General features: G+C 50.0%; 1 protein-coding gene across 1 annotated transcript in view; it reads right to left on the bottom strand.

Moving 5' to 3' along the window:
* LOC120231459 (myosin-13-like) overlaps nt 1-26,631 on the bottom strand; it is a 63,880-nt gene that overhangs the window by 14,206 nt on the left and 23,043 nt on the right. Inside the window, 15 exon segments of the mRNA XM_039231631.1 lie at nt 2,944-3,358; nt 4,699-4,789; nt 4,901-5,046; nt 5,771-5,947; nt 7,640-7,882; nt 10,123-10,378; nt 12,011-12,147; nt 13,353-13,476; nt 14,672-14,789; nt 19,604-19,691; nt 19,787-19,860; nt 21,841-22,150; nt 23,317-23,487; nt 23,604-23,753; nt 25,453-25,571. Coding sequence (XP_039087562.1) covers nt 2,944-3,358; nt 4,699-4,789; nt 4,901-5,046; nt 5,771-5,947; nt 7,640-7,882; nt 10,123-10,378; nt 12,011-12,147; nt 13,353-13,476; nt 14,672-14,789; nt 19,604-19,691; nt 19,787-19,860; nt 21,841-22,150; nt 23,317-23,487; nt 23,604-23,753; nt 25,453-25,571 — 2,619 coding nt within the window.

Below are 26,631 nucleotides of genomic sequence, written 5' to 3'. Positions count from 1 at the left end.
AGAGAGAGAGAGAGAGAGAGAGAGAGAGAGAGACTCCCAAGCTGGCTCCACACTGTCAGCACAGAGCCTGATGTGGGGCTTGGACCCCACAAAACTGTGAGATCATGACCCGAGCTGAAGTCGGATGCTTAACCCACTGAGCCACCCAGGTGCCCTGTCTTGTCTGCACTAAGATGCAGAGCACATAAATGTTAGTTAAAAATTTTTATTGTTTGTCTGTTTGTTTGTTTTTGAGGGAGGCAGAGACAGTGTGAGTAGGGGAGAAGTTAGAGAATGAGGGAGAGAGAGACTCCCAAGCTATCTCTGCACTGTCAGCCCAGAGCCGGATGCAGGGCTTGAACCCCACAAAACTGTAAGATCATGACCTGATCTAAACCAAGAGTCAGATGTTTAACTGACTGAGCCACCCAGCTGACCCTGAATTTTTTTTTAATGTTTATTTATTTTGAGAGAATGAGAGAAAGAGAGGGAGAGAGAAGGGGAGAGAGAGAGAGAGAGAGAGAGAGAGAGAGACTGAGATTGGAGACAGGCTGATTCCAAGTAGGCTGTACACTGTCAGCACAGGGCCTGATGCGCAGCTCAAACTCACAAACCATGAAATTGTGACCTGAGCCAAAATTAACAGTCATACGCCTAATTGACTGAGCCACTCAGGCGCCCTGAATGTCAGTTTAAAAAATTATAGTCACTTCAGATTTGCTTTATTTGTGTCTGCGAGTACTGCTTCGCCCCCAATAAGTTAGGGCAACAGGCTTTCGGTAGCTAAGTATTGATTGGTTTGTGAAAGATACCTTTGAGGAGATGCTACTCAAAGGAACTGCAGAATCTTCTCGTAATGTAAGGAATTCTATTGTCACCTGAATAATATTACCTCCTGATTTGTTTGGAAGCAGCATATTCAGGTGACAGTGTCAAACATTTCACTCGATTATACAAAAGGTTCTGTATGGTAGGGATGGCAGGGAGGGATTCATTCCTCCAGCCTCTAGTTGGCCTGTATTTTTGTGAAGTTTGTTTCAAAACCTTCCATATGTTATAGACTTCTTCCTCCCACCTAATATACCAATAAAATAAATATACTGAGTGTATAGTTTTCCTTAGAAACTGTAAAGTATAAGACAGCAGCAGAAGAGGCCGAGATACGGGCACCTGGGTGGCTCAGTCAGTTGAGCATCTGACTTCAGCTCAGGTCATGATCTCATGGTTCATGGGTTCGAGCCCTGAATCCAGCTCTGTGCTGACAGCTCAGAGCCTGGAGCCTGCTTTGGATTCTGTGTCTCCCTCTCTATCTTTGAGAAAATGACATGTGAACATGAGATAATTTTATCTGGGATAGTTGAAGAAGAGACAGCAACTCGCAGGGAGAAAACAAAGGATACAACAACTTAAAATATATAAAGCAATATAAAAGACTTCCTCCACTGGATTTTGAAATTGAGAAAAGAGAGCAGAAAGCAATATAGAGAAAGGGAGGTGACAGGTTGTGCTGCGTGTGGGTGGTGCCATCATCTCTTCTAACCCAGACAACCCTGCAACCTGACCTGCGTGTTACAGGGGAGAGGGACAGAGGTGGAGACAGAGAATACATAACTCCTTAGAGGGAGGAAAAAGCCAAGAAGGGCAGAAAAACAGGGAAGCAAGCGAGCAAGATAGAAAAAGGAGTGGCAGTCAGGCAGTGAGAAAGAAATCAAGATGAAGCTCAGGCTGTGTGAATCCAGATCCGAAACAAGGACAGCAAAAGGTACTATGAATCTAGAAGCACATAGTCACTCTGTGAGGAAGGTTTGCCTCCAAGTCACACAGGAGTGGCTTTACCATGAGGCTAGTGACGTTTGAGCTTCACAACCCTCATTCGCAGGGGCCCTAGATCATGCAGGTGACTGTTGAAGGTTCCGGGTGGCAAAGGGAGGCTGCATGCAAGCAGAATATATTTTTAGGGAGGCACTTCTGGCAAATGTACTAAAGAAGTCTCAGAAGACAGTGATCTGATTTGTTTTTCTCACTCTAAATGAATATTTACTTTTGTGCTTAACTTTGTATTTATAATTTGGGGTACATTTTCTTTTTTGTTTAAAAAATTTTTTTTAATTTTTTTTTATTTATTTATTTCTAGGAGAGAGAGAGAGACAGCGTGAGCAGGGGAGGGTCAGAGAGAGTGTGATTCATATTCTTAAACAGGCTCCAGGCTCTGAGCTGGCAGTCAGCACAGAGCCCGACGCGGGGCTTGAACCCACGAACCGTGAGATCATGACCTAAGCGAAAGTTGGACGCTTAACCGACTAAGCCACCCAGGTGCCCCTGTTTTAAAATTTTTTTGAATTTATTTTTGAGCAAGAGACAAAGTGCGAGCAGGGGAAGAGCAGAGAGAGAGAGAGGGAGACAGAGAATCCAAAGCAGGCTGGAGGCTCCGAGCTGTTAGCACAGAGCCCGACGTGGGGCTCAAACTCACTAACCTGCGAGATCATAAGCTGAGCTGAAATCGGACGCTCAACCGACTGGGCCACCCACGTGCCCCTAATTTGGGGTACATTTTCTTAAAGAGCCCCTCCCCTCCTGAATTTTACTTGCTTCGAGTGGCACAAAACTTGGTTCCGCCCTTGTTCTCACGCATAACTTCACATTGGTTATGTCGCCCAGGACTGATATGGTGGGCTAGAGAGGCGGCATGTAGAAAACCATACCCAGCAAGGCCCTTTACAATCCACCCATAGATTTAGCTCTAGAAAATTCCAGATGGGTTGGAAGGCTCTGAAAGCTTTCTGAGACACTGGGAAAGATGATGAGACCTTGATCACTGGGTCAAGCTCGAATGACCGGAATGGGTTTTGGGGGTTTGGGGACAGGAAGAAATGGGGGAGAGCCTTTCGGTTTAGAACAGGCAGTGAGTTAGGGGGCATTGAATTACAGCTGCCCCCTGGGCAGGTGGATGTGCCTGCCTCGTACTTGCTAAGATGAGGGAGTCAGGTACCTTGGACTTGGAGATGGTCTCCATGTTGCTGGCCAGGTCATCGATCTCCATCTTCAGCTCGCTCTTCTCCTTCTCCAGCTTCTGCTTGACCCTCTGCAGGTTGTCTATCTGCTCCCCGAGCTCGGCCATGCTGTCCGCGTGCTTCTTCCTCAGGGTGGCCGCCGTGGCTTCGTGCTGCAGGGTGGCCTCCTCCAGGTCCCTGCGCATCTTCTGGAACTCGGCCTCTCGCTTCTTGTTCATCTCGATCTGGGCAGAAGTGGCGCCACCGGCTTCTTCCAGCCGCTCGCTGATCTCCTCCAGTTCCCGGGAGAGGTCTGAGCGCTGCTTCTCTGCTTTGGCCCTGGAGGCCCGCTCTGCCTCGATTTCCTCCTCCAGCTCCTCGATGCGGGCCTGAAAGGGTCACTACATCAGGCATGTTGGGGTTGAGGGGAGCAGCCCACTTCGGGAGGGGCGGGTGGTGAGGGACTGAGGATAGGCGTCACAGAGAAAAGAATACGCTAGAACATTAAGTTAGTGAGAACAAACTTGCAGTCTACATGTCCATCAGCAGGGGACTCGTCAAACGCACCGTCATGGGGCCATGTTCCAGAAGTTCGTGAAGCAGTTAGACCAGACCCATGCCTACCAGGGACAGGTCTGCAAGTTGTGGGGCACCCGGGTGGCTCCGTGGGTTAAGCGTCCGACTTCGGCTCAGGTCATGAACTCATGGTATGTGGGTTCGATCCCCGCGTCGGGCTCTGTGCTGACAGCTCAGAGCCTGGAGCCTGCTTCCGATTCTGTGTCTCCCTCTCTCTCTGCCCTTACCCCACTCACACTCTGTGGCTCTTTCTCTCTTTCTCTCAAAAATAAAGATTAAAAAAAAATTTTAAAAAGGAGGAAGCTGCAGAATCAAAGCCTCTGCGGTATCATATTTAAGCTAAGAGATATAAAATATCCATATATTTAATAAATATATTTACATACACAAATATACATGTAAAGATATATATTTCAATGTTCTTGTTCCTTTATATTTTAATGTATGCATGCATATACATATGTATGTGTGTATCAATATATCCCCTATATTAGTTTCTTCGGTTTTTTCAAAAATAAATTCTCTAAGTAATCTTTACACCCAACATGGGGTTTGAACTCACAACCCATAGATCAACGTACATAAATCCATAGCAAAAGGTTCCGGAGGATACATATCCCACAAAAGGTGGGAGGGACTTCTTTTTTTTTAAAGTTTATTTATTTATTTTGAGAGAGACAGAGAAAGCATGAGTAGGAGATGGATGGGGAGAGGGGGAAAGAGAGAATGCCAAGCAGGGTCCATGTCGTCAATGCAGAGCCCAAGGTGGGGCTCAAACTCATGTAGCCGTGAGGTCGTGACCTGAACTGAAATCGAGTCAGACGCTCAACTGACGGAGCTCCCTAGGTGCTCCGGGAGGGACCTCTGAGAAGACGGGGAGAGCACCCAGCTCCCTGGTGGTGACCAAAGCACCCTTCTCGATCCTATTTAGCCCAACCAGCAACATTGTCGTATTCTCAAGGAAATGACGCTTGTGCTACTGACAAAATTGAAGTGTCAATTTCAGAGACCTACGGGAAAGGGCCGGACATTCTCTCCAGCTCTGAGGACAGGAGGCAAACCAGCAGCCACAGAAACAAAGAAACAAAGGGAGACGGGCAGGAGGGAGCCTGGCAAAGGGTTTTCAGGGTCGGGAAGGGTTTGGTATTTCCACCTGCAGTTCTTTGATCTTCTTCTGTAATTGCAAACTGTGCGCTTGGTGGTCGTCAATTTTGGTTTGTAACTGACTGATTTCGAACTCCTTCCTGCAAATACATATACATGTTATGTTTTAAATAACATGAAATCCAAGCCCTTTGAAGGGGGGTAAGTTGGCTTTCGGGCTCAAACACAGAGGTCAAACGTGAAACAGCTACTTTTTCAATTTCTCCTCTATTTGCTGCCTGTCATTTTCCAGATCCATGATGGATTCCTGGGACATCTTCAGGTCCCCTTCCAGCTTCCTCTTCATTCTCTCCACGTCTGCCCGCAGTTTCTTCTCAAGCTCCAGGGAGCCCTCGAGCTGGGGAGACGTGGGTGCAAGCGTTGAGACCCCACGGGGAAAATGAGCTCGCTCCTTGAGCCAGTGTGGCCGCACACATGCCCCCGGATTCCGAGGGTCTAGATGGCACTCTGTCCCTCCTCCCCCACTCACATGCATCGCGGGCAAATCTGTCAGTGTGCCTCTGTGTGTGTGTGTGTGTGTGTGTGTGCGTGCACGCGCACATGGGGGTATGAGGAGCAAGAAAACTGATACAAAACGGACAAGTTCTAGCCTTCTAGCCACAGCCGTGAGTGAAACCTGGAAGGCTCAGGCCTGGCTCTCGCACTGAGAACAAAAAACGTTAACAATGGGGAACAGTGGTAATTGTCATGGCCACAAGTGGGACGCGTTTGTAACAATGTTATAGCAGGATCCGAGCTTGGAGCCCAGGGACCTGCATGTGCATGCTGCTGCTGCTGCTGCTGATGGTGATGACGATGATGATGATGATGTATTAGCCCCTAATGGTTGAGCTTCCCATGGACACCCTCCGAGTGGCTCTGGGTATCCCGCTTCACGAGGTGGATGGAAACGGAGGCTGCAGAGTGTAAGGGGCTCACTCAACATTCCAGACTCTTCTGGAAGGGGCTGAGGTCCAGACTCGGGATTCTGATTCAGAACCAGAAGCTGGACCGCCCCCCACCCACTCCTGCCCGAGCGTCTGCACGTGCTCGCTGTTAGAACAGTGGTAAAATCTCCTTACGTCATCGGTTTGCTGCTCCAGCTTCACGTTTATTTTGATTAGACCGTTGACTTTATCTTCTTCAACCTGGAGATCGTCCAGCGTTTGCTGATGGGCCTCCTGCAAGGACTTCTTCTCTTTGGTCAATTTGGAAATGTTTTCCTCGAGTGCTGTCATTTCTTCAGAAAGATTCTTTACCTGGGAGAGAATCAATTGCAGTCCAATCGTGCAAACAATGAAGTCAGAAGCTTCCAGCAGAAGTTACTGATTTTTTATTTTCTTTACCTTCCCTTTTACATCCCCCTCCCCTTTTTTTGGTGGGAGGGGGCTACTGCCTCTTTACCTCCCTGGCAGGTGGTTAGTGTGTTGTTGGGTGTGTCGATCCTGAAAGTGTCAGCCTGTCGGTTCTTAATCCCACCCCCCACCCCCGGCCTGGCACAGAGAGCCTCAAATCCTCCTGTTAGGGTCATCCCTTCGGAGAGGGCTTTATAGCTCACGAGGCAGGACACCGATAGATGCAAACAAGGACTCTCAGGAGACAACCGATCAATCTATATTTATCACAATATATCAGTGGGAATTTGGGAGTTAGAATAAGGCAGGAAGAATAGGGAAAGATATGATGTGCTACGCGAAAGCATCCAGAAGGGGGATCCTGTGCCGTCAGGAAGCGGGGGTGGGGGTGGCTGTGGGGGTGGGGGCGCCAAACATGAAGCTTTAAGGCATTTAAGTTAAACTTTGCTCCACGTATGACACTTCCAGATCAGAGGTTGTTAAGCTCCCGACCTGTGGCCCGAATCTGGCCTCAGACACGTTTTCTTTAGTCCACGTAAGAGTTCACCACCCTTGAGTAAGTTACCAGGATGGAGAAAAGCAACACCATTTCTCATACCATCTGGATTCGTGGCTCCTCACGGGAGATCAGAAGCTTTGGCGACCCTGGGTTCCCATCCCCACCGGAGGCAGCTGGCTAGAGCGAGTCACAGCCCTTCTGTTTGCCGCAGTCTCCGCCCCTCCCGACTGCCCCTCCCCTCACTCCTGGTGGCCTGACCCACGCTGACTCTGGGTCCTCTCGCACCAGGGCAACCCCACCCCTTGCTCTATCTCATGGGCAACCGTTACGATGTGAATCAAGTGTTGCATTTTTCACTTGTTTCTGTAAATCGTGTCTTCCTTTGTGTACATGTCATTTTCCGTCTACATAAACGGTATCGAGCTGTACCCTTCGTTTTCCTAGTTTCAGCACTAGGTCTTTCGTGTCCATCTTGGTGCCCTGTGTGTACAAGCCTGCTCTGCCTGCTGGCCTGATGGGTGTCCTCAAACCCACACCATCCTCGGGTGGGTCCCCTTATGGGCTGGTGGGAGAATCCCCTGGTGTAGACACTCAGGTGCAAAATCGTTGGGTCAAAGGATACGTGGATTCTTAATGGACCAGGTATTTCCAGATACTTTTTCAAAAGCTGCATCAGTCTATACTCTGCCAATAACACACCAGGGTCCCTGCACCCCCACACCCCTGCCAGCGCTTGGTGTTATCCAGCTTTCTGCGCCCCTCCCTGCCCCCGTCCCCCGCCTGTCTCATCGTCTGCCTGGCGCCCGTAGGGGGTTTGCTCTTCCTGGGACAAGTGAAAGCGCTGATGAATAGGACGCCATCTTTCTTCTCCAGGATCCCTTCCTTTGGGCAGGAGGGGCTGGAGCTGGAGGCAGGAGGGGGTGGAACCAGCCAGGCGGGGCGGAGGCTTGAGAAGAGCCTCTGGGCCCGAGAACAAGGCAGAGGAGAGAACCTGCCTGTGCGCTCGCTCCTGCCTCTGACCTCAGGCCATGTCTCCTCCTCACAGAGACGGAGTAAGGATCGTTCCAGAAACTCCGGGGACTCCCGGGGCGGCCCACCTTGTTCTCAGTGGCATGCTTCTCCTTTTCCACTTTGGTCAGGGTCAGCTCCAGATCGTCGATGTCTCTTTTGAGGGATGAGCATTTATTTTCCAGGCTCCTCTTCTCTGCCACCAGCTCCGAATTCATCTCTTCTTCCTCCTCCAGTCTCTCGCTCAGCTCCTTGACTTTGGCTTCCAGTTGAATCTTGCTTTTGATGAGCCCCTCGCAGCGCTCCTCGGCGTCCATCAGGTTTTCTGTTTCCTGAAAGAAACAGATCATTGTGGTTTGGTCAGACTCTCAGCAAACCTTACAAGGGAAGGGCTCTGCCCTCTGAAAGCCCGCTATCTAGACCTCAGCCAAGGAGTGGGTCACACGCATGCACACTCCCGTGCACGCACACTCCCGTGCGCACACACACACATACCCACACGCACCCACATGTCCAAATGCATGGAGTGGGTCACACGCATGCACACTCCCGTGCACGCACACTCCCGTGCACACACACACACACATACCCACACGCACCCACATGTCCAAATGCATACACACATGCCCACACATTCATGGGCACACACAGGCATACATACGCACATACACACTCGTGCACACATGCATGCACATACACACTCACACAAATACGTACACACTCACAGGCACAACCATGTGCATGCACACACACACATTCACTCATGTGCACACACACTCATGGGCACAGATGAACACGCACCCCCCCCCCGTTTTTATATCATTCATATATGCCTTTTTTAAAAACCACCAAGGACATCCACTTAATAGAAATTCACCTAAAATAATTCCAAACAAAGGAGTCCATAAAGTTCCTAAAGCTTCTACAAATCTGCCAAATTTGGACAGCTGGCCATTTCACACTTCCGTCCACTACTGGTTGAAAAACGACTCACCTACTCGATGTTACACCTGCTAACTGGCATTTTCAAAACACTACTACCTTTTCACTTTCAATGGAAGAGTCCTGTTGATGCCTTGTTAGCCCTCCTGGAGCCACTGGGCAGAAAATTCAAAACAGACAGAATTGAAGTGATTAAATAAATATATGTCCCAGAAGGCTCTGTAATGAGTCTCTTGGACAGGCCAAGATTAGCTAATTACATTCTTAAGCTTAATTGGGCTACATCTTATATAAGAGTGTTGTAAAAACTGGACACACATCCCAAGGTTATGGATAAGAACAGGTGTGTGTGTTAATTGAACATGTACTATGTGCTGGGCATTTTGCATGCATGGACTCATCTGATCCTCCCATTAGCTTGGACATGGGTGCTATTACTGTGTCCATTTTACAGATGAGGAAACTGAGGTACAAAGAGGCTAAGTAACTTGCCCAAGGTGACGCAGCCATTAAGTGGAGGGCCAGGGATATCAACCCAGCCATCTAGTTCCAAAACTAGTCCGCTTACCCCCTCAGCTTGGGAAAGTGCTCCAAATAACCATCTGTCCTGATTGGGAAAGTAAACAAGGGAGGGAAAAATGCTTTGAGCGCAAGGCATTTAGGAGTTTATTCAAAAGGGCAAATGATAAGCATCTTAACTTGTGAGTTGATACAATTATTATACCAGGATGTCACATGCTATGTATGGTTTCCTTTTCCCTGTTTCCTTGATTTTATAAAAATGCTTCTGGGCGCCTGGGTGCCTCAGTCCGTTAAGCGTCCGACTTCGGCTCAGGTCATGATCTCACGGTTCATGGGTTCGAGCCCAACGTTGGGCTCTGTGCTGACAGCTTGGAGCCTGGAGCCTGCTTTGGATTCTGTGTCTCCTTCTCTCTGCCCCTCCCCTGCTCAGGCTCTCTCTCTCAAAAATAAATAAACATTAGAAAAAAAAATTTTTTTAATAATAAAAATGCTTATCGGGGCGGCTGGGTGGCTCAGCTGGGTGAGTGCCTGACTTCGGCTCAGGTCACGATCTCACCATTCGTGAGATTTAACCCCACTTTGGGCTCTGTGCTGACAGCGTGGAGCCTGTTTGGGATTCTCTCTTTCTCTCTGCCATTCTCCCACTTGCACGTGTGCACACACACACACACTCACCCTCTCTCAAAATAAATAAATAAACTTAAAAATCCATATCATCAAAGCATTTTTAGTAGAATCCTATTATCAAAATCATATATATATATATATACACAATTACTCTTTCTACTTTGAATTATTTTAGTGATTTATTTTTATTTACATGACTTTTTTTTTTTTAAAGACCTGGTGCATCCTGACAGTTTTTAATTATGCTAGCAGACACGTTCCCTTCTGGAAGACAGAGACAAATGAGGGTGAGCAGAAATTCACTTTGCAGACACCCTCCAGCAAGCACCTCTGCTTGGGGCTAAACCAAGCCCTCACTGCCGCCTCCCATTGCCCGCAATACTCCGTAGGCCCACTAGGTGGCACCACTGCCCCTTGAATAGATGCACCTGCTGGGGCCTCCCTTTTTCTCCTTTTCTGGCCTCATCAGGAAGGTACTCACAGACTGGACCTGCAGCTGCAGGTCATTCTTTTCCTGCAGCAGGGACACCATCTTCTCCTCCAGCTCCTTCCGGCGAGCCTCCGACCTGGCCAGCTCTTCCTTGGCCCTCTCGAAGTCCTCCTTCATGGTGGCCATCTCCCTCTCGGCCTCCGCGCTCTTGAGGAGCGGCTTGATCTTGAAGAACAGGTTCATCCAGGGCCAGTGCTTGACGTTCATGAAAGAGCGGATGTTGTACTGGATGCAGAAGATGGAGTCCCTGTCCACCCAGTAGGACTGGGGTTAATGAACCACAACCACAGCAAGGTCTCGTGTCCACCCTCCCCTGCCCCGTGGGCCCGGACGCTTCAGCCTTCCCCGCTACGCTGTGCAGCTCCGGTGAGCGCTGGGGTGCTCTCTGCAAACGAGGGGCCGAGGAAACAGCACACGTGGGAGGTGAGAGAGGGCACGGGGCCATCTGTGGGCCCCCCAGCCCCCTCGCCGTCTGTCCACCGGGCTTCTGCCCCCACCGCTGTACTGGAGATGCCACGCCCAAGGTCCTGATGACCAACGCCACGAGCAGCTGCATCCCTACTTTTAGGAGTCCGTCTCCCACATGCGAATGGCTGGCTCTCACTTTTTTGAAAGACCCCATTGCCTTTTTTTTTTTTTCAATTTTAATGTTTTTTGTTTATTTCTGAGAGAGAGAGAGACGCGTGAGCAGGGGAGGGGTAGAGAGAGAGGGAGACACAAAATCTGAAGCAGGCTCCAGGCTCTGAGCTGTCAGCACAGAGCCCGATGTGGGGCTCGAACCCACGAACCGCGAGATCATGACCTGAGCTGAAGTCAGATGCTTAACCGACTGAGCCACCCAGGCGCCCCCCATTGCCTTTGATCCCATGATAACACGGTTTTGCTGTTTTGTGGTACTGCGCCATGTGGGCCCCTCTTTCGGCTTACGTGTGCGTCTACACCCAGGACCGTCTCCCTGACTCTTTTTCTTATAGAAAATACCTCTTTTCCTGATTTCCCCTGTGGCGTCTGTCCCGGCAGCACCTGCCATCTCCACCCCCCACCCCCGTGTCTTCCAGAGCTTCAGATCCCCTGGCTCACGTGTGCCTGAAAACGTACTTCTCTTTCCCATAAACTGGCCCCTGCTAAGGGCTCCCCCCTATTTCTGAGCTGGCTTCCATCTGCTTCACCCAGCGGGGTGCCTGTGAGGTGTTCTTGGCTACCACGCAGTCAGGGCCTCTACAGGGCATCGGGGAGTGGGGCTCCCCGCAAATTCCCCTCCCCCTGAAGCTCCTGCACATAACCAGCCTCCAATGCTGCTGCTGAGTCACTGAAGGAGCGGGACTCTTAAATGTCCCTTGAATCTAGTCCCTCACCTGTTCCCTCACCTGTTGACTATTTCTTAGTCCAGGGCCTTGCCATCTTCTGCAAACCCGCTCGTCTCCCTTATGTGCCTCTCACGGCTCTCCAGCCGGACGCCCCGGTCTGGCTCGTTAACGTGGCGCCTCTCCCTCCTCGCTCCCACCTTCGCGGCCTCCAGGCCATCCCTTCTCAGGCCACACAAAGCTTCCTTCAGAAAGTTCTTTCCTCTTGCTGAGCCCCTCAGCCGGCCCCAACTCCCAGCCACGTGGAAGGCTTATTCTCCCCACTGCCCTGAATATGACTCTGACATTGCACTTTCACGGGCATTGCAGTCAAAGGTGCAGGTGTTTGCTTCCGCCCGTCCCTGCGCTGCTGGGGGGGAAAGAATCCCTTCTGTGTCCCCGGCACAGAACGGGTGCTCAGCAGGTGTTGGTTAAATGAATGAACCAGGATGTGAATCCCCCAAGACTAACAGGAAGCAGCGATCAGCTGTGGAGTAGGGAGGGCAGCGTAAGGTGGGGTGAGGGGCCCACATCACCTCCTCTCCATCATCTTCTTGAACTCCACCCGCATCAGGTACCCCCGGCAGATGGCCTGCGTGCGTGTCATCAGGGTCGCCAGCTTCTCGTCCCTCATCTCCTCCAGGAGTCCGAGGAGTCCGGCTTTGAAAAACACCTGCATCAGAGGAGAAATGGGCTTTGCTTTGTTCTCAGCAGGCACGTAACCTGGGGCCCCCCGGGGAGCCTGTTTGTGCCCAAACCAGCCCTCCGCCCTCAGCGCCCTGGCTTGAAGTACATTCAAGCCTGTACCCTGTTCCGAAGTACATTCTGGGCCCCGTCAACCCACAAGCACCGACTGGGACAGGCAAGGATGAGTCTGGAGAGTGACCTCAGGACCCAGCTGTGCCCTGATTAGGAGAAATGCGCATGGTCCTGCCTCCCCAGTCTCCTGTCTGTCTGCCCGTCTGAGGCTGGCCCCACCCTCGGGCCCGCGCACCCTCGGCCCGCACCAGCGTTCCTAGGAAGCGGGGCGCCCCGGGAGGCCAGCAGGCCCCAGCCTGGCCCTTTCAGGAGGGAGAACTCTGGAGTCAGGCCAGGACTTGAAGCTGGTCTTTGTGCCTCAGTGTCTCTTGGAGCCTGTATCTCCCCTGCCCGACCTGTAACCCTGTGAGGTCAGAGCCCTCCGGGAGGACTTGACTTCAGGATGCCGGGAGGACCGGGTGCAAGGGGCATAGAGGGGGAGTCACAGGGTCCACACGTGGTCAGTAAACGGCAGCCCTTTTCTCTGTTGTGACCATTCCCTCCAAACTGTCACTGTTCCTGGATCCTTGCTGGGTTCTCCTCTCTCCTGGACTCTTTCGTCCCATTTAAGAGTCCCTTTATCTAGGGGCGCCTGGGGGGCTCAGTCGGTTAAGCGTCCGACTTCGGCTCAGGTCATGATCTCACGGTCCGTGCGTTCGAGCCCCGTGTCGGGCTCTGTGCTGACAGCTCGGAGCCTGGAGCCTGTTTTGGATTCTGTGTCTCCCTCTCTCTCTGCCCCTCCCCTGCTCACCCTGTGTCTCTCTCCCTCTCTCTCAAAAATAAATAAACATTAAAAAAAAGAGAGTGCCTTTTCTCTGCTCTCTCAGGAGACTAGAACCTCCCATTGCTTTCTTCCACTGCTGAGGGGGCCCTGGCTTCCAGTTAAGCCGCCAGGCACTTAGCAACCAACACAGAGACAGAAGTCTTGATACCTAGACCCAGGCTCCCTCTGCTTGGGCTCCTGCACAACGGGTTTTTCAGGCTGACTGGACGGGCGGTGAGGCCCTTTCCTCCAAGCAGGTGGGGCTGTGGGCTACACAGGTGTGCTGGGAGTGTCCCAGCTTCTTCACACGCTCTCACCTTGGTGTGGCCAAACCTATACTGCTCGCGGTCCACGTCGATGGAGCTCAGAAGCTTCTCAGAAGCGTTTTTGCTATCAATAAACTGCCCTTCGGGGATGGCACTGGCGTTGAGGATCCGGTAGCTGAGGAGGGAGAGAGGTTGGTCAGATACCAGCGGGCAGCTGGGGGTGGGGGTGGGGGGCCTCCGGGGAGAAGGGCGCCTGGCTGCACAGAGCTGAGAGGGTGCCCCCTTCATGCACTTTCTTCTCTGCCCAGGCCCACGGGCCGGAGATCCCTGCTAGGACCCAGGCCAATCTTTCTGTGATGACTGAGGTGAGAAAGGCCTTGCCCTCCCCTGACAGTTTAGGCAACAAGAGTCTGCAAGCAGTTGGCCAAGCACACGGGAAGCCGAGAGGACCCCTCGCCCTCACTCCGGCCCAACACTGGAAGCTGGTCAGACTAGCATCTACTGGGGGCCCCTCATCAGCATGGCAGTGAGAGGCTGGACGGTGGTATTAGTTGATGGACAACATTTCCTGAATGGATTCAATCCCCAAGAAAGACCCCATGCTTGAGATAGGGCCTGCTGTATACCTAAGACTAGGCCTTCTAGAAACTTCCTGCTCCGGCCTTAGGAGGAAATGCCAGACAGCTAGTCTGGCAGAGGGGGAATCGAGGGGGTCGATTCTAGACAACGGGCTGTGGCAGGAGAGAGAAACCGACCCCTCGCTGGGTATACAGCTGGGCGTTTGCTTTCAGGGGAAATGGTTCTTATTTGACGTAAGAGAACAGTTGAAATCAACTGTGACTTGCAGACCTGTGGGCCTCCTACATCTGGAGTGTCCCCTCCCTTCCTCTGCTCCAGACAAGGCCTGAACTTGACCCGTGGGCCTGGATGGCAGCTGGGAGGAGAGTGCTGGTCTGGAGCAGTGGGACTCAACTGGGGACGATTTATCCCCCCTCTCCGCCCCCACCCATGCCCAGGGGACATCTGGGGATGTCTGCAGACACTTGATTGTCACAGTTTGGGTGGGGTGTGCTTTGCTACCAACACTATAGGTAGAGACCAGCGATGCCACTAAAATCCAACACACAGGGCGGCCCCGACAACGAAGGATTATCTAGCCCCAGATGCCAGTAGTGCCGAAGTTGAGAAACCCTGGTCTGGAGGGGTGGGGCTCGGACCGTGCGACCGTTCGGGGATACCCCCCTTCGCTTTGGGATTAGATCATCCTCCAGCTGAAGACAGAGCTCACCCAACACCCAGCCCAAGGAGCGCCTTCGGGGAACGCACAAAATGTCCTCAAAAGGAGACAGAGGCAAAGTCAGGTGACCTACCGCTGTTTAAAGTCAGCATAGAGGATCCGGCTGGGGAATCCTTTCCGGCAAATCCGGATGCCCTCGAGGACCCCGTTACAGCGCAGTTGGTGTATGACCAGGTAGTGGTCCATCACGCCTGGGGGGAGAAAGTCCCGGGGGTGGGGGGGTATGTCGGCGGCTTTCTCATCGTCTTTGATGGTCTGGCCACCATGAAACACACCAGCACACCCAGACTCGAGTGGAAGGAGTCAGTGCCAGCTCTAAGGCAGAGGGGTTGGGAGTGGCTGGAGCCTACCTACAGTCTCACAGTGGAAATAATCTCAACCTTCTGGGGACACTCAAGCACCCCATTACTATGGGACAAAGGACAAAATACTGATCTTTAGCCTTGAGTCGGTAGCTAGGCTCCAAGGGAGGGCAGAATGGGTGTGGGTACCCCTTGGACTTCCTACTGGAGAACTTGAGATGCCTTCCCTTCTCAAGGACAAGGATGTAAGACTCTGAAGGCTGTGCCTTTAGAGGGACAGAGAAAGAGAGGACAGCTGTGGTAGAGGGCACAGGGAGTTGACAGCAGAGCATGAGCTCTGGAAAGGAAAGGGGACCACAGAAGCTGGGTGGAAGAAGAGGGGCCATAGGAAGAAGCCCCCCACTGGGGATGCTCTTGGGTCAGGCACCAATCAAACAGGGACTGAGAAAATTCTATACTGGGGCTGTGTGAGCAGTTAGGAGCCACAGTATTGTGGCTGTATAATGGCTTTTCCTTGTGGGTTCCTTAAGTTGCTGGGGAGGGGGTGGGCTAAAGTTGCCTTTAATGAGCCTTCTGGAAACTTCTAGAAGGCCCATGCATTTTCCTCATTGCTGGGTGGAGAGAGGACTGTTCATTTATGCAATTTTCAAGGTTCTGCTAGATCTGTGCTGTCTGATATAATAGTTTCTGGCCGTGTGTGGTTATTTCAATTCGATAAAACAGCAAGTTCATTTTCTCAGCTGTGTGAGCCTCATGTCATGTACCCAGTGGCTGCCATACTGGACAGCGCAGACATGAACATTTTCATCATTCCAGAAGGTTCTACTGGACAGTGATTCTCACGAGGAAGGAGTGGTTAAGGCCAAGGAGAACTGTATCAGACACTCAGAGGAGCTCTCAGGTGAGTGAAGCTTAGGGCTCACTTGGTCCAGGTCCTGATATTTCCCAGATGAGGATTCTGAGGGGCTCAGATGCTGGCTGTGCTGTTCGCTAAGCTATGTGAACTTGGACTTTCTGTGCCCCCACTTCCTGGACAGGTAAGGGCCCTGCCTGGTAGTTGCAGAGCTGAGCCTGGACCCTTCCTCCTCAGGGGCCCCTGCTTTTGCCGCAGGCTCAGAATAGGGTTGACTTCTCACAGGGCTCTCCCTGTGCCCCTCCAACCCAGGCGGAGACTGTCTCTGGAAGGCCCACAAGAAGAACCCTCTTTGCCCCCTGACCCACGTGCAAAACGTCTAAGAAGTCCCCTGAGCTATTGCTTTATCTTTCTCGTGTTACTGTTGCTAAAGAATTTGCTCTCTACTCCTCATTCATCACCTCATCTCACGCCTTTCCCTGCATTCTGAGCTCTGTGGGCAATCGTGTGAATCATGTTTCTTACACTGAGACCCCTAGAGGCTGCCCTTCCCAGAGCTAGCCGGCTCCTAGGATGACCAGCTGCTCCCCCATGAGCACCCATCTCACACCCATGCCAACCAACCCAAACCCCGTGTGCCCCCAGCCAGTGCCTTATCAGGCTTTCACACTCAGGCTGGGGACCAGACACCCAGGGCAGCCCCCACACCCTGGGGTCCGCTGAGATGATCCACACTAGCCGATCCTATCTGCTCACCGTTCTTGCCACCCATTCCTCCCCAGATGTTCCCCTTGATCCCCTTGCGAGAGCCGCTACAATGCACCAAGCATGCCTGTGAGTGGGAGAAGCAGTTTGTGGCTTGATCAGGGACCATGGGTCCAGTCCCAGCTCTGGACACCCCGCGGCAGCATTTAAATCTCCCACAGTCCCAATCCCCTCTTCTAGAAAATGAAGAGGCCCCACTAGGTGCTTTTCAAAGCATCATCCAGGCTCTTGTATGTCTAGAGTCTATTCATTATATATGTATTATATACATACATACATACAATACATATACTATACATATACGTATATGTATAATATGCATTCTATTACATGTATTAGTCTATTAGCCTAATAGTCTATTAGTCTATCAGTATGCATGTCTATGGTATGGTCGTAGTCTATTCTCAGAAATGGGAATGAAAACAGAGAACTGCCAGAGCAAAGAAGAAGCCAAATGGAGAGGAAGAGATGGAGATTTCATCCCGATTTATCCTCCAAGAGAAAAAGTAAACTAGTGGATTTCCAGACACCCTGGGGGGCCCCCAGAGGCATACGCTGCAGCCAGCAAGGGGCAACCTACCCCCGTCACTTGATATTTACAGGTGTGTGCCTTATGGATAAGTCATGCCATCCATGTTTGATTTGTGCAAATGTGCTCACAAAACACCAACAATGGAACTCAACTTTCTTTATGACATGACATCCCACACATAAGCCAACAATTTTGTCTGATGTTTAACCAAGGAAGCAGCCCTTTTCTAACCCTGGGGGAGAAATGGGCTGTGTGCTGGGCACACTGGGGGTGTGTGGCGTGCACAAACCATGTGGGTCCCAAACAGCGCGGTAGCTGGTTTTGCCTTTGACTTAGGCTTTCATGGAAGATGAATTCTACTACACATAGTAGGCTTCACTGTTTAGAGAATTAAAATGTCTGGCTTGGGGGCGTTGGGGTGGCTCAGGCGGTTAAGTGTCCAAGTCTTGGTTTCGACTCAGGTCATGGTCTCACGGTCTTGGGATGGAGCCCCACGTCAGGCTCTGTGCTGACAGCGTGGAGCAGGCTTGGGATTCTCTCTCTCCCTCTCCATCTCTGCCCCTCCCTGCTCGTGTTCTCTCTCTCTCAAAATAAATAAACAAACCTTGAAAAAATAACAATAAAGAAATAAAATGTCTGGCTTACAGTATAATAATAATAGATATGGTAAGAATAATACAATGCGATCATTAATATAGCAATCAATATAATTATCAATATAATAATAAAATTATTTCCCCACAGTGTTATTATTGCTCTTATGATTATCATCATACATAATATTATCATCATAAGTCTTCTCATAATTATGATACTAATAACAATTGTTACTGTTATGACTGACAGCTGACATGCACTGACTCTTCACAGTGTGCACGGTCCCGGTTAAAATGCTCGACATCAAATCCTCACTGCAACCCTCTAAGGCGGGTTATTATTTTCTTTAATAATTTTTTTTAATGTTTAACTTATTTTTGAGAGAGAGAGTGTGAGCGGGGGCGGGGGGGTTGCAGAGAGAGAGGGAGACACAGAATCGGAAGCAGGCTCCAGGCTCTGAGCTGTCAGCACAGAGCCCGACGCCGGCTCGAAACTACAAAAAGCGAGATCGTGACCTGGGCCAAAGTCGAATGCTTAATCGACTGAGCCCCAGGGTATTTTTTTTTAAACTTTATTTATCTTGAGAGAGAGCGCCTATGAGCAGGGGAGGTACAGAGAGAGAGAGAGGGAGAGAGAGAGAATCCCACTGTTACTGCAGAGCCTGACGCAGGGCTCAACCCCACAAACTGTGAGATCGTCACCAGAGCCAAAACCCCAAGAGTCAGACACTTAACCAACTGAGCCACCCAGGCGCCCCTGAGGCAGTTAAACGAATTACTATTTACAAAGTTTACAAGCACTCATTAAATAAATGAATAGCTAACTAAGTGAATGCATGAATAAAATGCCACTTTGATCCTCGTTTTATAGCCCAGAAAGCTGAAGTGCTCAGCTAAGTTTCCCATGGGCAGTAACCGGTGAAGCTGGGACTTCCTTCTCTAGGCTTCGAATGCCTCTGCTCACTTGTCACGCTGCTGAGGCAGACACTCACTCATGTTTGCTACAGACATCTCAGCTCTAAGCAGGCTGCCTCGGAGCCACAGCTTGTGCCCTTCCGTCTGTGACCAATGAGCCTAAGCCACACCTATACTCTAAGAATGTTTGTGGATCTGGGGCGCCTGGGTGGCTTAGTCGGTTAAGCGTCCGACTTTCGCTTAATTCATGATCTCGCAGTTCGTGGGTTCGAGCCCCGCGTCGGGCTCTGTGCTGACTGCCAGCTCAGAGCCTGGAGCCTGTTTCAGTCTGTGACTCCCTCTCTCTCTGACCCTCCCCTGCTCACGCTGTCTTTCTCTCTCTCTCCTAGAAATAAATAAAACATTAAAAAAAAAAAAAGAATGTGGATCTGGGCTTGAGCGACGGTGAAGGGTCTACTGTACTACACAGCATTTTAGATCTACAGTTCTCAGTTTTCCCATCTGTAAAATGCAGACAGTAAGCAATAGAAGTGATGAAGTAGCTGGATACAATAGAGGCTCAGAAAACACGTGTTATTGCTGCTGTTTTAACTGTAAAACACCCAACGCGCAGTGGGCGTCTTTGGGGAAAGGGAGCCACAGAGCCTGGGAGAACCTTTATGAAAGTCACGGATCGAATGCACCTCTATACGTACATACGCTACTTAGGATCTGACCTCAGAGGGGGGGTTGCCAGACACAATATAGGACGCCAAGCTGAATTTGAATTTCAGATACTGTAAATCATTTTTTCGTGTAAGTGTATCCCACATATGGCGTGGGTCATACTTACACTGAGAAATTTTTCGTTGTTTCTGTGAAATTCGAACCTAATTTCGAATGGTACTTTTATTTGCTAAATCTGGCAGTCTTACTTTGTGGACGCCGTTGAGAAGTCATAAAGACTATATAACGCTTTCCTGGAGGGAAACACACACACGTGCACGCACGCAGAAGTCTGCACACATTTCGGGGAGTCCTGTTCCGATGGATTCCTACTCACCAGGAGTCTTGGTCTCGTTGGGAATCAGGCATCGCACAAAGTGAGGGTGGGTGCTCCTTAAATTGGTCATCAGTTTGTTTAAATTTTCCTGGGACACAAATCAGAGCAAGCACCCTGAACTTAGCAAATGCCATTTCACTGGGCAGAGAAACAAGAGAATGCGGAACTGGCCAGAATACAAACCCTGAACACAGCGGACACAGTCTGGAAAGAGGAGCCCTTCTTCTTCCCGCCCTTCTTACTTCCCCCGGAGTCACCTGGAGGGACACAGAAGGTGTGTCAGGTGCAGCCCTGAGGACACAGTGGTGGCCTCCCCCCCCCCAGTTTTATTGAGATACAATTGACATATAACATTGTGTAACTTTCAGGTGTAGGACAAAATGACTTGATACATGTACATATATATATTAAAAATGTTTTAATCTTTATTTTTGAGAGAGAGAGAGAGAGAGACAAAGACAGAGTGTGAGCGGGGGAGGGGCAGAGAGAGAGGGAGACAGAATCTGAAGCAGCTCCAGGCTCCGAGCTGTCAGCACAGAGTCCGATGTGGGGCTCGAACCCACGGACCATGAGATCATGACCTAAGCAGAAGTCGGTTGCTCAACTGAGCCACCCAGGTGCCCCTCTTAGCAACTTTTAAATATATAATACATGGATGCCTGGGTGGCTCAGTTGGTTAAGCGTCCAACTTTGGCTCAGGTCATGATCTCACGGTTCGTGGGTTTGAGCCCTACATTGGGCTCTGTGCTGACAGCTGGGAACCTGGAGCCTGCTTTGGATTCTGTGTCTCCCTCTCTCTCTGTTCCTTCCCAACTCGTACTCTCTCTCTCAAAAATAAATAAAGAATAAAAAAGTTTAAATATGCAATACGGTATTGCTAACTATAGTCAGCACACAGTACATTGCATCCCAGAAGTTATTTATCTTATAACTGAATTTTTCATATTATGTCCTAGAACTTATTTATCTCATAACAGGAAGTTTGTACCTTTTGATACCTTCACCCAATTTCCCTACCTCTCACCCCCACCTCTGACAACCACAAGTCTGATCTCTGTTTCCATGAGTTTGATTTTTTTTTTTTTTGAATCCACATATAAGTGACATCGTACAGGATTTGTTTTTCTCTGTCTGACTTATTTCACTTGGCATTATTCCCTCAAGATCTACCCATGTGGGGTGCCTGGGTGGATCTGTCGGTTAAGCCTCTGACTCTTGACTTCGATCAGGTCATAGTTGGTGGGTTTGAGCCCTGCATCAGGCTCTGCGTGGGTAGTGCAGAGCCTGCTTGGGATTCTCAATCCCTCTCTCTCTGTCCCTCCTTTGCTCATTCTCTCTTTCTCAAAATAAATAAATAAAGTCAAAAAAATAAAAAGAAGTGAAGTACTGATACATGCCATGACACAGACCAACCCTGAAACCATTCTTCTACACGAAGACAATATAGTGTCTGACTCCATTTACATGAAATGACCAGAATAGGCAAATCTGTAGACACAGAAAGACAGAAAGTAGATTTCTAGTTGCTGGGACCTGGTGAAGGGATTGATGAAAACGTTCTCGATTGAGATGGCGCGGATGGTTGCACGCCCTGTAAATATACTAAAGACCATTGGATTTTCCAAAGAGTAGACTGTATGGTGCATGAATTGTACCTCAATTTTTAAAAGAAAGTGTTTATTTATTTAAATAATCTCTACACCCAATGTGGGGCTTGAACTCATGATCCCAAGCTCAAGAGTCACAAGCTCCTCCAATGAGCCAGCGGGCCCCATCTTCTCAATTTTGAAAAGCTGTTAAAACGTGTGGTATTGGCGGGTGCTTGGGTGGCTCAGTCGGTTAAACGCTGGAGTTCAGCTCAGGTCATGATCTCATGGTTTGTGAGTTCGAGCCCCACGTTGGGCTCTGTGCTGACAGCTCAGAACATGGAGCCTGCTTCAGATTCTGTGCATCCCTCTCTCTCTCTGCCCTTGCCTGCTCACACTCTGTCTCTCTCTCTAAAAAATAAATAAATGTGCTATTGGCTATTTTGTTCCCTGAGAGGCCCAGTGTACCTCCATAGCACTCAATCTCTTAAGGAAGAGGAAGATTAGGAGAAAGAAAATTAGAGATCAGAGGCAGACAGATACACGCAGCTCAGTCTGAAGCTCACAGATGCCTACTGGTTTTTCCAGAGCAGCTTTGGGTTATAAGCAATGACACAGAGCTTTCCGCACAGCGGTGGGGGAGGCTTTCACCTGCTTCTGCACCTGCGTAGTTGGAGAAAAGGAAGGACAGCAGCTTAAGCGAGGACTTCTGGTACAGCCCGACCACGGTGTCGTTCAGCGGGTCCTTGTTCTTGTCCAGCCAGCCGGCGATGTTGTAGTCCACGGTGCCCGCGTAGTGCACCAGCGAGAAGTGCGCCTCTGCCCTGCCCTTGACCACCTTGGGTTTCTGGAAGTTGGCAGACTTGCCCAGGTGCTGGTCGTACAGCTTGTTCTTGAAGGAGGTGTCCGTGGCCTTGGGGAACATGCACTCCTCCTCCAGGATGGAGAAGATGCCCATGGGCTGAAAGGAGAAGGAACCACCTGTCAGCATTTATGTCACAGGACGTTTTCATGACTCCATTGACTGCAGGAGCCAAACACAATTTCTTTGGTGCAAAATTTCTTTACCTGCTTTGTGGCGAAGAGCCATGCAAGGTAAGCGCTGGGAGAGCAAGATGCGGTAACAGAATAGTGCTAGCCACATAGTACGTGCTTAACGAACACTTGTTAAACAAGAGAGCACAGAGAGAGACTGTATGTATTTATTATAAAAGTAGCTCACTTTTAGTGATTGGTTTACCCCAGAAGAGTAAAGTTATGTACCTAGACATAAAATACTTTGAGTTATACTTAGACTATAATGTTTGGACACCTCAGTAGCCACTTTAGGAAGATAAACTCATTCCAACATGACAGTGCTCAAGATGCTACAGGAATTCCCTTTTTTTAAATGTATTTTTTTATTAAAAAAATTTTAAACATTTATTTATTTTTGAGAGGCAGAGAGAGACAGAGCATAAGTGGGAGAGGGGCAGAGAGAGTGGGAAACAGAATTTGAAGCAGCTCCAGGCTCTGAGCTGTCAGAGCAGGGCTCAAACCTATGAACTGTGAGATCATGATCTGAGCTGAAGTCAGATGCTCAACCAACTGAGCCACCCAGTCGCCGCCCCCCCCCGCCTTTTTATTAAGATTTATTTATTTTGAGAGAGACAATGGAAGTTGGGGAGGGGCAGAGAGAGAGAGGGAGAGAAAGAATCCCAGGCAGGCTCCACACTGTCAGTGCAGAACCTGATTTGGGGCTCAAACTTATGAACCATGAGATTGTGACCTGAGCCAAAATCAAGAGTCAGAAGCTCAATCGGCTAAGCCTTCCAGGGGAACCCCTCCCTTTTTTTTTTTTTTAAGTTAATGTCCTCTGCTATTTTTATAATAACATGGTTCTAAGACCTCCTCACATTCTTGGGGAGATCGGAGCCCTTGGATCTTAACCACCCATGTACCCCTTACGGTGTCTGAATTACACATGCTTTCCAAATACTGTCTCTTCCTGTGCAAGGGGATTCAGCTCTCTGAAGGCTGGGAGAGTAGGGTTAGGGTCACCATTCAATTAGCAGGGAAGAGTAACAGCAAAGAGATGGTGGTCCCCACCAAGGAGGGGTCCACCGGGGAGCACCTCGGTTTCTCTACCTTCTCGATGAGCTCGATGCAGGCAGCCAGGTCCATCCCGAAGTCGATGAACTCCCACTCGATGCCCTCTTTCTTATATTCCTCCTGCTCCAGCACGAACATGTGGTGGTTGAAGAACTGCTGCAGCTTCTCGTTGGTGAAGTTGATGCACAGCTGCTCCAGGCTGTTGAACTAGGGGGTTGCAAACACCAAAGAGCTCGAGTGAGTTCGGAAAACCCAGTGGGAGTTCCGCAGAGCAGACACGAAGTGCTAGGGCCTTAACCAGGCCGTTGATTCCACCGACTCACGTCAAAGATCTCAAAGCCGGCGATGTCCAGGACCCCGATGAAGTACTGCCTGGGCTGCTTGGTGTCCAGCTGCTGGTTGATGCGGGTGACCATCCACAGGAACATCTTCTCGTAGACGGCCTTGGCCAGAGCTCCCACCGCGTTGGTCACCTTGAAGAAAGATCACTCACTCACCCCTCAGATTCATGTTGATAAGGTTGTATTAAGTTGAAGCATGAACCTGATGGCATCTTCACAGTCAAAAGCTGTTGGAGATTGGCAATTCCATAGAGTCCAACCTAATATTAAGTGTATTTTTTTTAAAGTTTGTTTGTTTACTTATTTATTTTTGAGAGAGAGAGAGTGAGCGAGCTCGCACAAGTCAGGGAGGGACAGAGAGAGAGACAGAATCGCAAGCAGGCTCTGCACCATCAGTGCACAGCACACTGCCAGGCTCGAACTCATGAACCATGAGATCATGATCAGAGCCAGGATCAAGAGTTGGATCCTTAACCAACTGTGCCACCCAGGTGTCCCTACTAAATATTAAAAACAATTTTTTTAAACGTTTATTCATTCTTGAGAGACAGAGACAGAGCACAAGCAGGGGAGGGGCAGAGAGAGAGGGAGACACAGAATCTGAAACAGACTCCAGGCTCTGAGCTGTCAGCACAGAGCCCGACGCGGGGCTCGAACCCACGAACCGTGAGATCATGACCTGAGCTGAAGTCGGACACTTAACCGACTGAGCCCCCCAGGCGCCCTCCCCCCACCACTAAATATTTCTTAAAGTGTTTGCTACCTTAGGATATTCCCCTTTCTCTGAGAACCATCCCGTTTACAAAGATAGCTTTCTCATAACCGTGGTTATGATACGTGACTCTAGGCCCTGACTGCATGTGATTGAGCCACAAGGGGACATCGGATCCAAGTTGGGTTATACAGAGTATCTCCTGGGAATTTGGAATTGGGATCAAAGACACTGGTCTTAGTCTCAGTCTTCCAATCACCTTGGGACCTAGGAGGTGGCCGTGAGTAGGAGGGGTGGAGAGGGCTTTTCTGCCTGGTGAGGACACGGGAGAGGAGAGCAAAGACATCCCTGGAGCCCCAGGAAGGAGCTTCACAGGGGCTGCCGGTCTCCAGAGGACCCTTGGGCTCCTGGCTCCAGGCCCTCATGGTGCCCAAGGGCACTCCCGGATTTACATTCCTTGAGCTAGCTACGCCTGGGACGTAAGAATGAAATTCTCCATCAGGCTGAAGCCAATTGCGTATCTATTTCTGATATCTTCTTTTTTTTTTTTTTGATGTTTTATTTATTTCTGAGAGAGAGAGAGAGACAGCATGAGAAGGAGAGGATCAGAGAGAGAGGGAGACACGGAATCTGAAACAGGCTCCAGGCTCCGAGCTGTCAGCACAGAGTCCGACCGGGGCTTGAACTCACGAACCGCGAGATCCTGACCTGAGCAGAAGTCAGACGCTTAACTGACTGAGCCACCCAGGCGCCCCTATTTCTGATATCTTCAATTGAGAGAGCTCTAAGATGACGCTTAACATTTATTTTTGATAGAGAGAGACAAACAGAACACGAGAGGGGGAGGGGCAGGGGGGGGAGGGGCAGAGAGAGAGGGGGGAGGGGCAGAGAGAGAGAGAGAGAGAGAGAGAGGGAGAGAGGCAGACACAGAATTGGAAGCAGGCTCCAGGCTCCAAGCTGTCAGCACAGAGCCCAATGCGGGGCTCGAACCCACGAACCATGAGATCCGACCTGAGCCGAAGTCGGACACTTAACCGACTGAGCCCCCCGGGCGCCCCTAAGATGATGGTTAAAATAGCAACATAAGTGAGTCAGCTGAACTCAGAGCGTCTCCGTTACCTGCTGGACATTTTGTCCTTTGGTGACATACTCGTTCCCAACCTTCACCCTTGGGCAGCACAGGCCCTTGAGCATTTCTGCGGAGTTCAGGCCCATCAGGTATCCGGCTTTGTCAGCGACTGGAGGGAGAGGGAGACAGTGTCACAGGAAGATGGCAGCTGCTGATGGGGCCCCCCGGAAAGTTTCCTATAATCCTTTTGCTTTTGTGTGTTTCTGTTTAAATGTTTATTTATTTTGAGAGAGAGAGAGAGAGAGAGAGAGAGAGAGAGAGGATGAACTAGTGGGGAAGGGGCAGAGAGATTAGGGAGAGAGAATCCCAAGCAGGCTGTGCACTCACAGCTCGTGGGTTCAAGCCTGCTTTGGATTCTGTGTCTCCTGTCTCTCTGCCTCTACCCCGCTCACACTCTCTCTCAAAAATAAATAATAAACATTAAAAAAAAGATAGAGTTACATAGTAATACTGGAGTCTGGTAATTCAGCAAAATGGTGGATGGCTTGAGGAGGCACTGTTTGGACATGTGTGCTGAGCACTTCCTCATGCAAGCTCACAGCTGAGAGAGAAGTAAAACTTTGCCAACCTTCGTGTGTTGGAAGAGGGTCAAAAGCAGTTGGGTACTGGCGACTGCACACAGTTCACTGGGAGTTCAGTGGACCTGGGCATTGACTGCGCTGCCTGCCCTGAGCTCATGGAGAAGGTCACGGGATGGTGCTCCCCTACACACAGCCCCTACTTGGCTCGGACCACCACCTTATCGCTGGCTCAGGAGACGAGCTGATAAAAATCCAGGACAGTATTTGTTAAGTATTTAATAAGAGGCCAAATGGATGTTTTTTCCTGCTTTGTCCACTTAGGCGGATGGTATAGTTATGGTTCTAGTCACTTAAACTTGAAAGCTTGGGGTGGTCATATCCTTCCTTTGCATCCCTGACACGCCTGTGGTCAGACAGGCATCAAATACTGTTCACTTCACCTTCAAAATAGCTTGATCTCCATTGCTTGGAATAGTATAGTGGTGGAGAGCTTGGGCTCCCTGATGTTCACATTTTGCTTTTGCTTCCTTTTTACTCAGTTAAGTCACACGAAGCTCCCCTCCTACATGGTGCATCTGTGGTTGCTTGTGTCTATTGTACGCATGCTAAGCCGTTTATCTCGGCATTCAAGGCCTTGGCAAACTGAGG

This window comes from Hyaena hyaena, unplaced genomic scaffold (genome assembly GCF_003009895.1).
Source record: "Hyaena hyaena isolate Hyena2069 unplaced genomic scaffold, ASM300989v1 scaffold_58, whole genome shotgun sequence".
Classification (NCBI taxonomy): Eukaryota; Metazoa; Chordata; class Mammalia; order Carnivora; family Hyaenidae; genus Hyaena; species Hyaena hyaena.
This window is presented reverse-complemented; position numbering and strand designations above follow the sequence as displayed.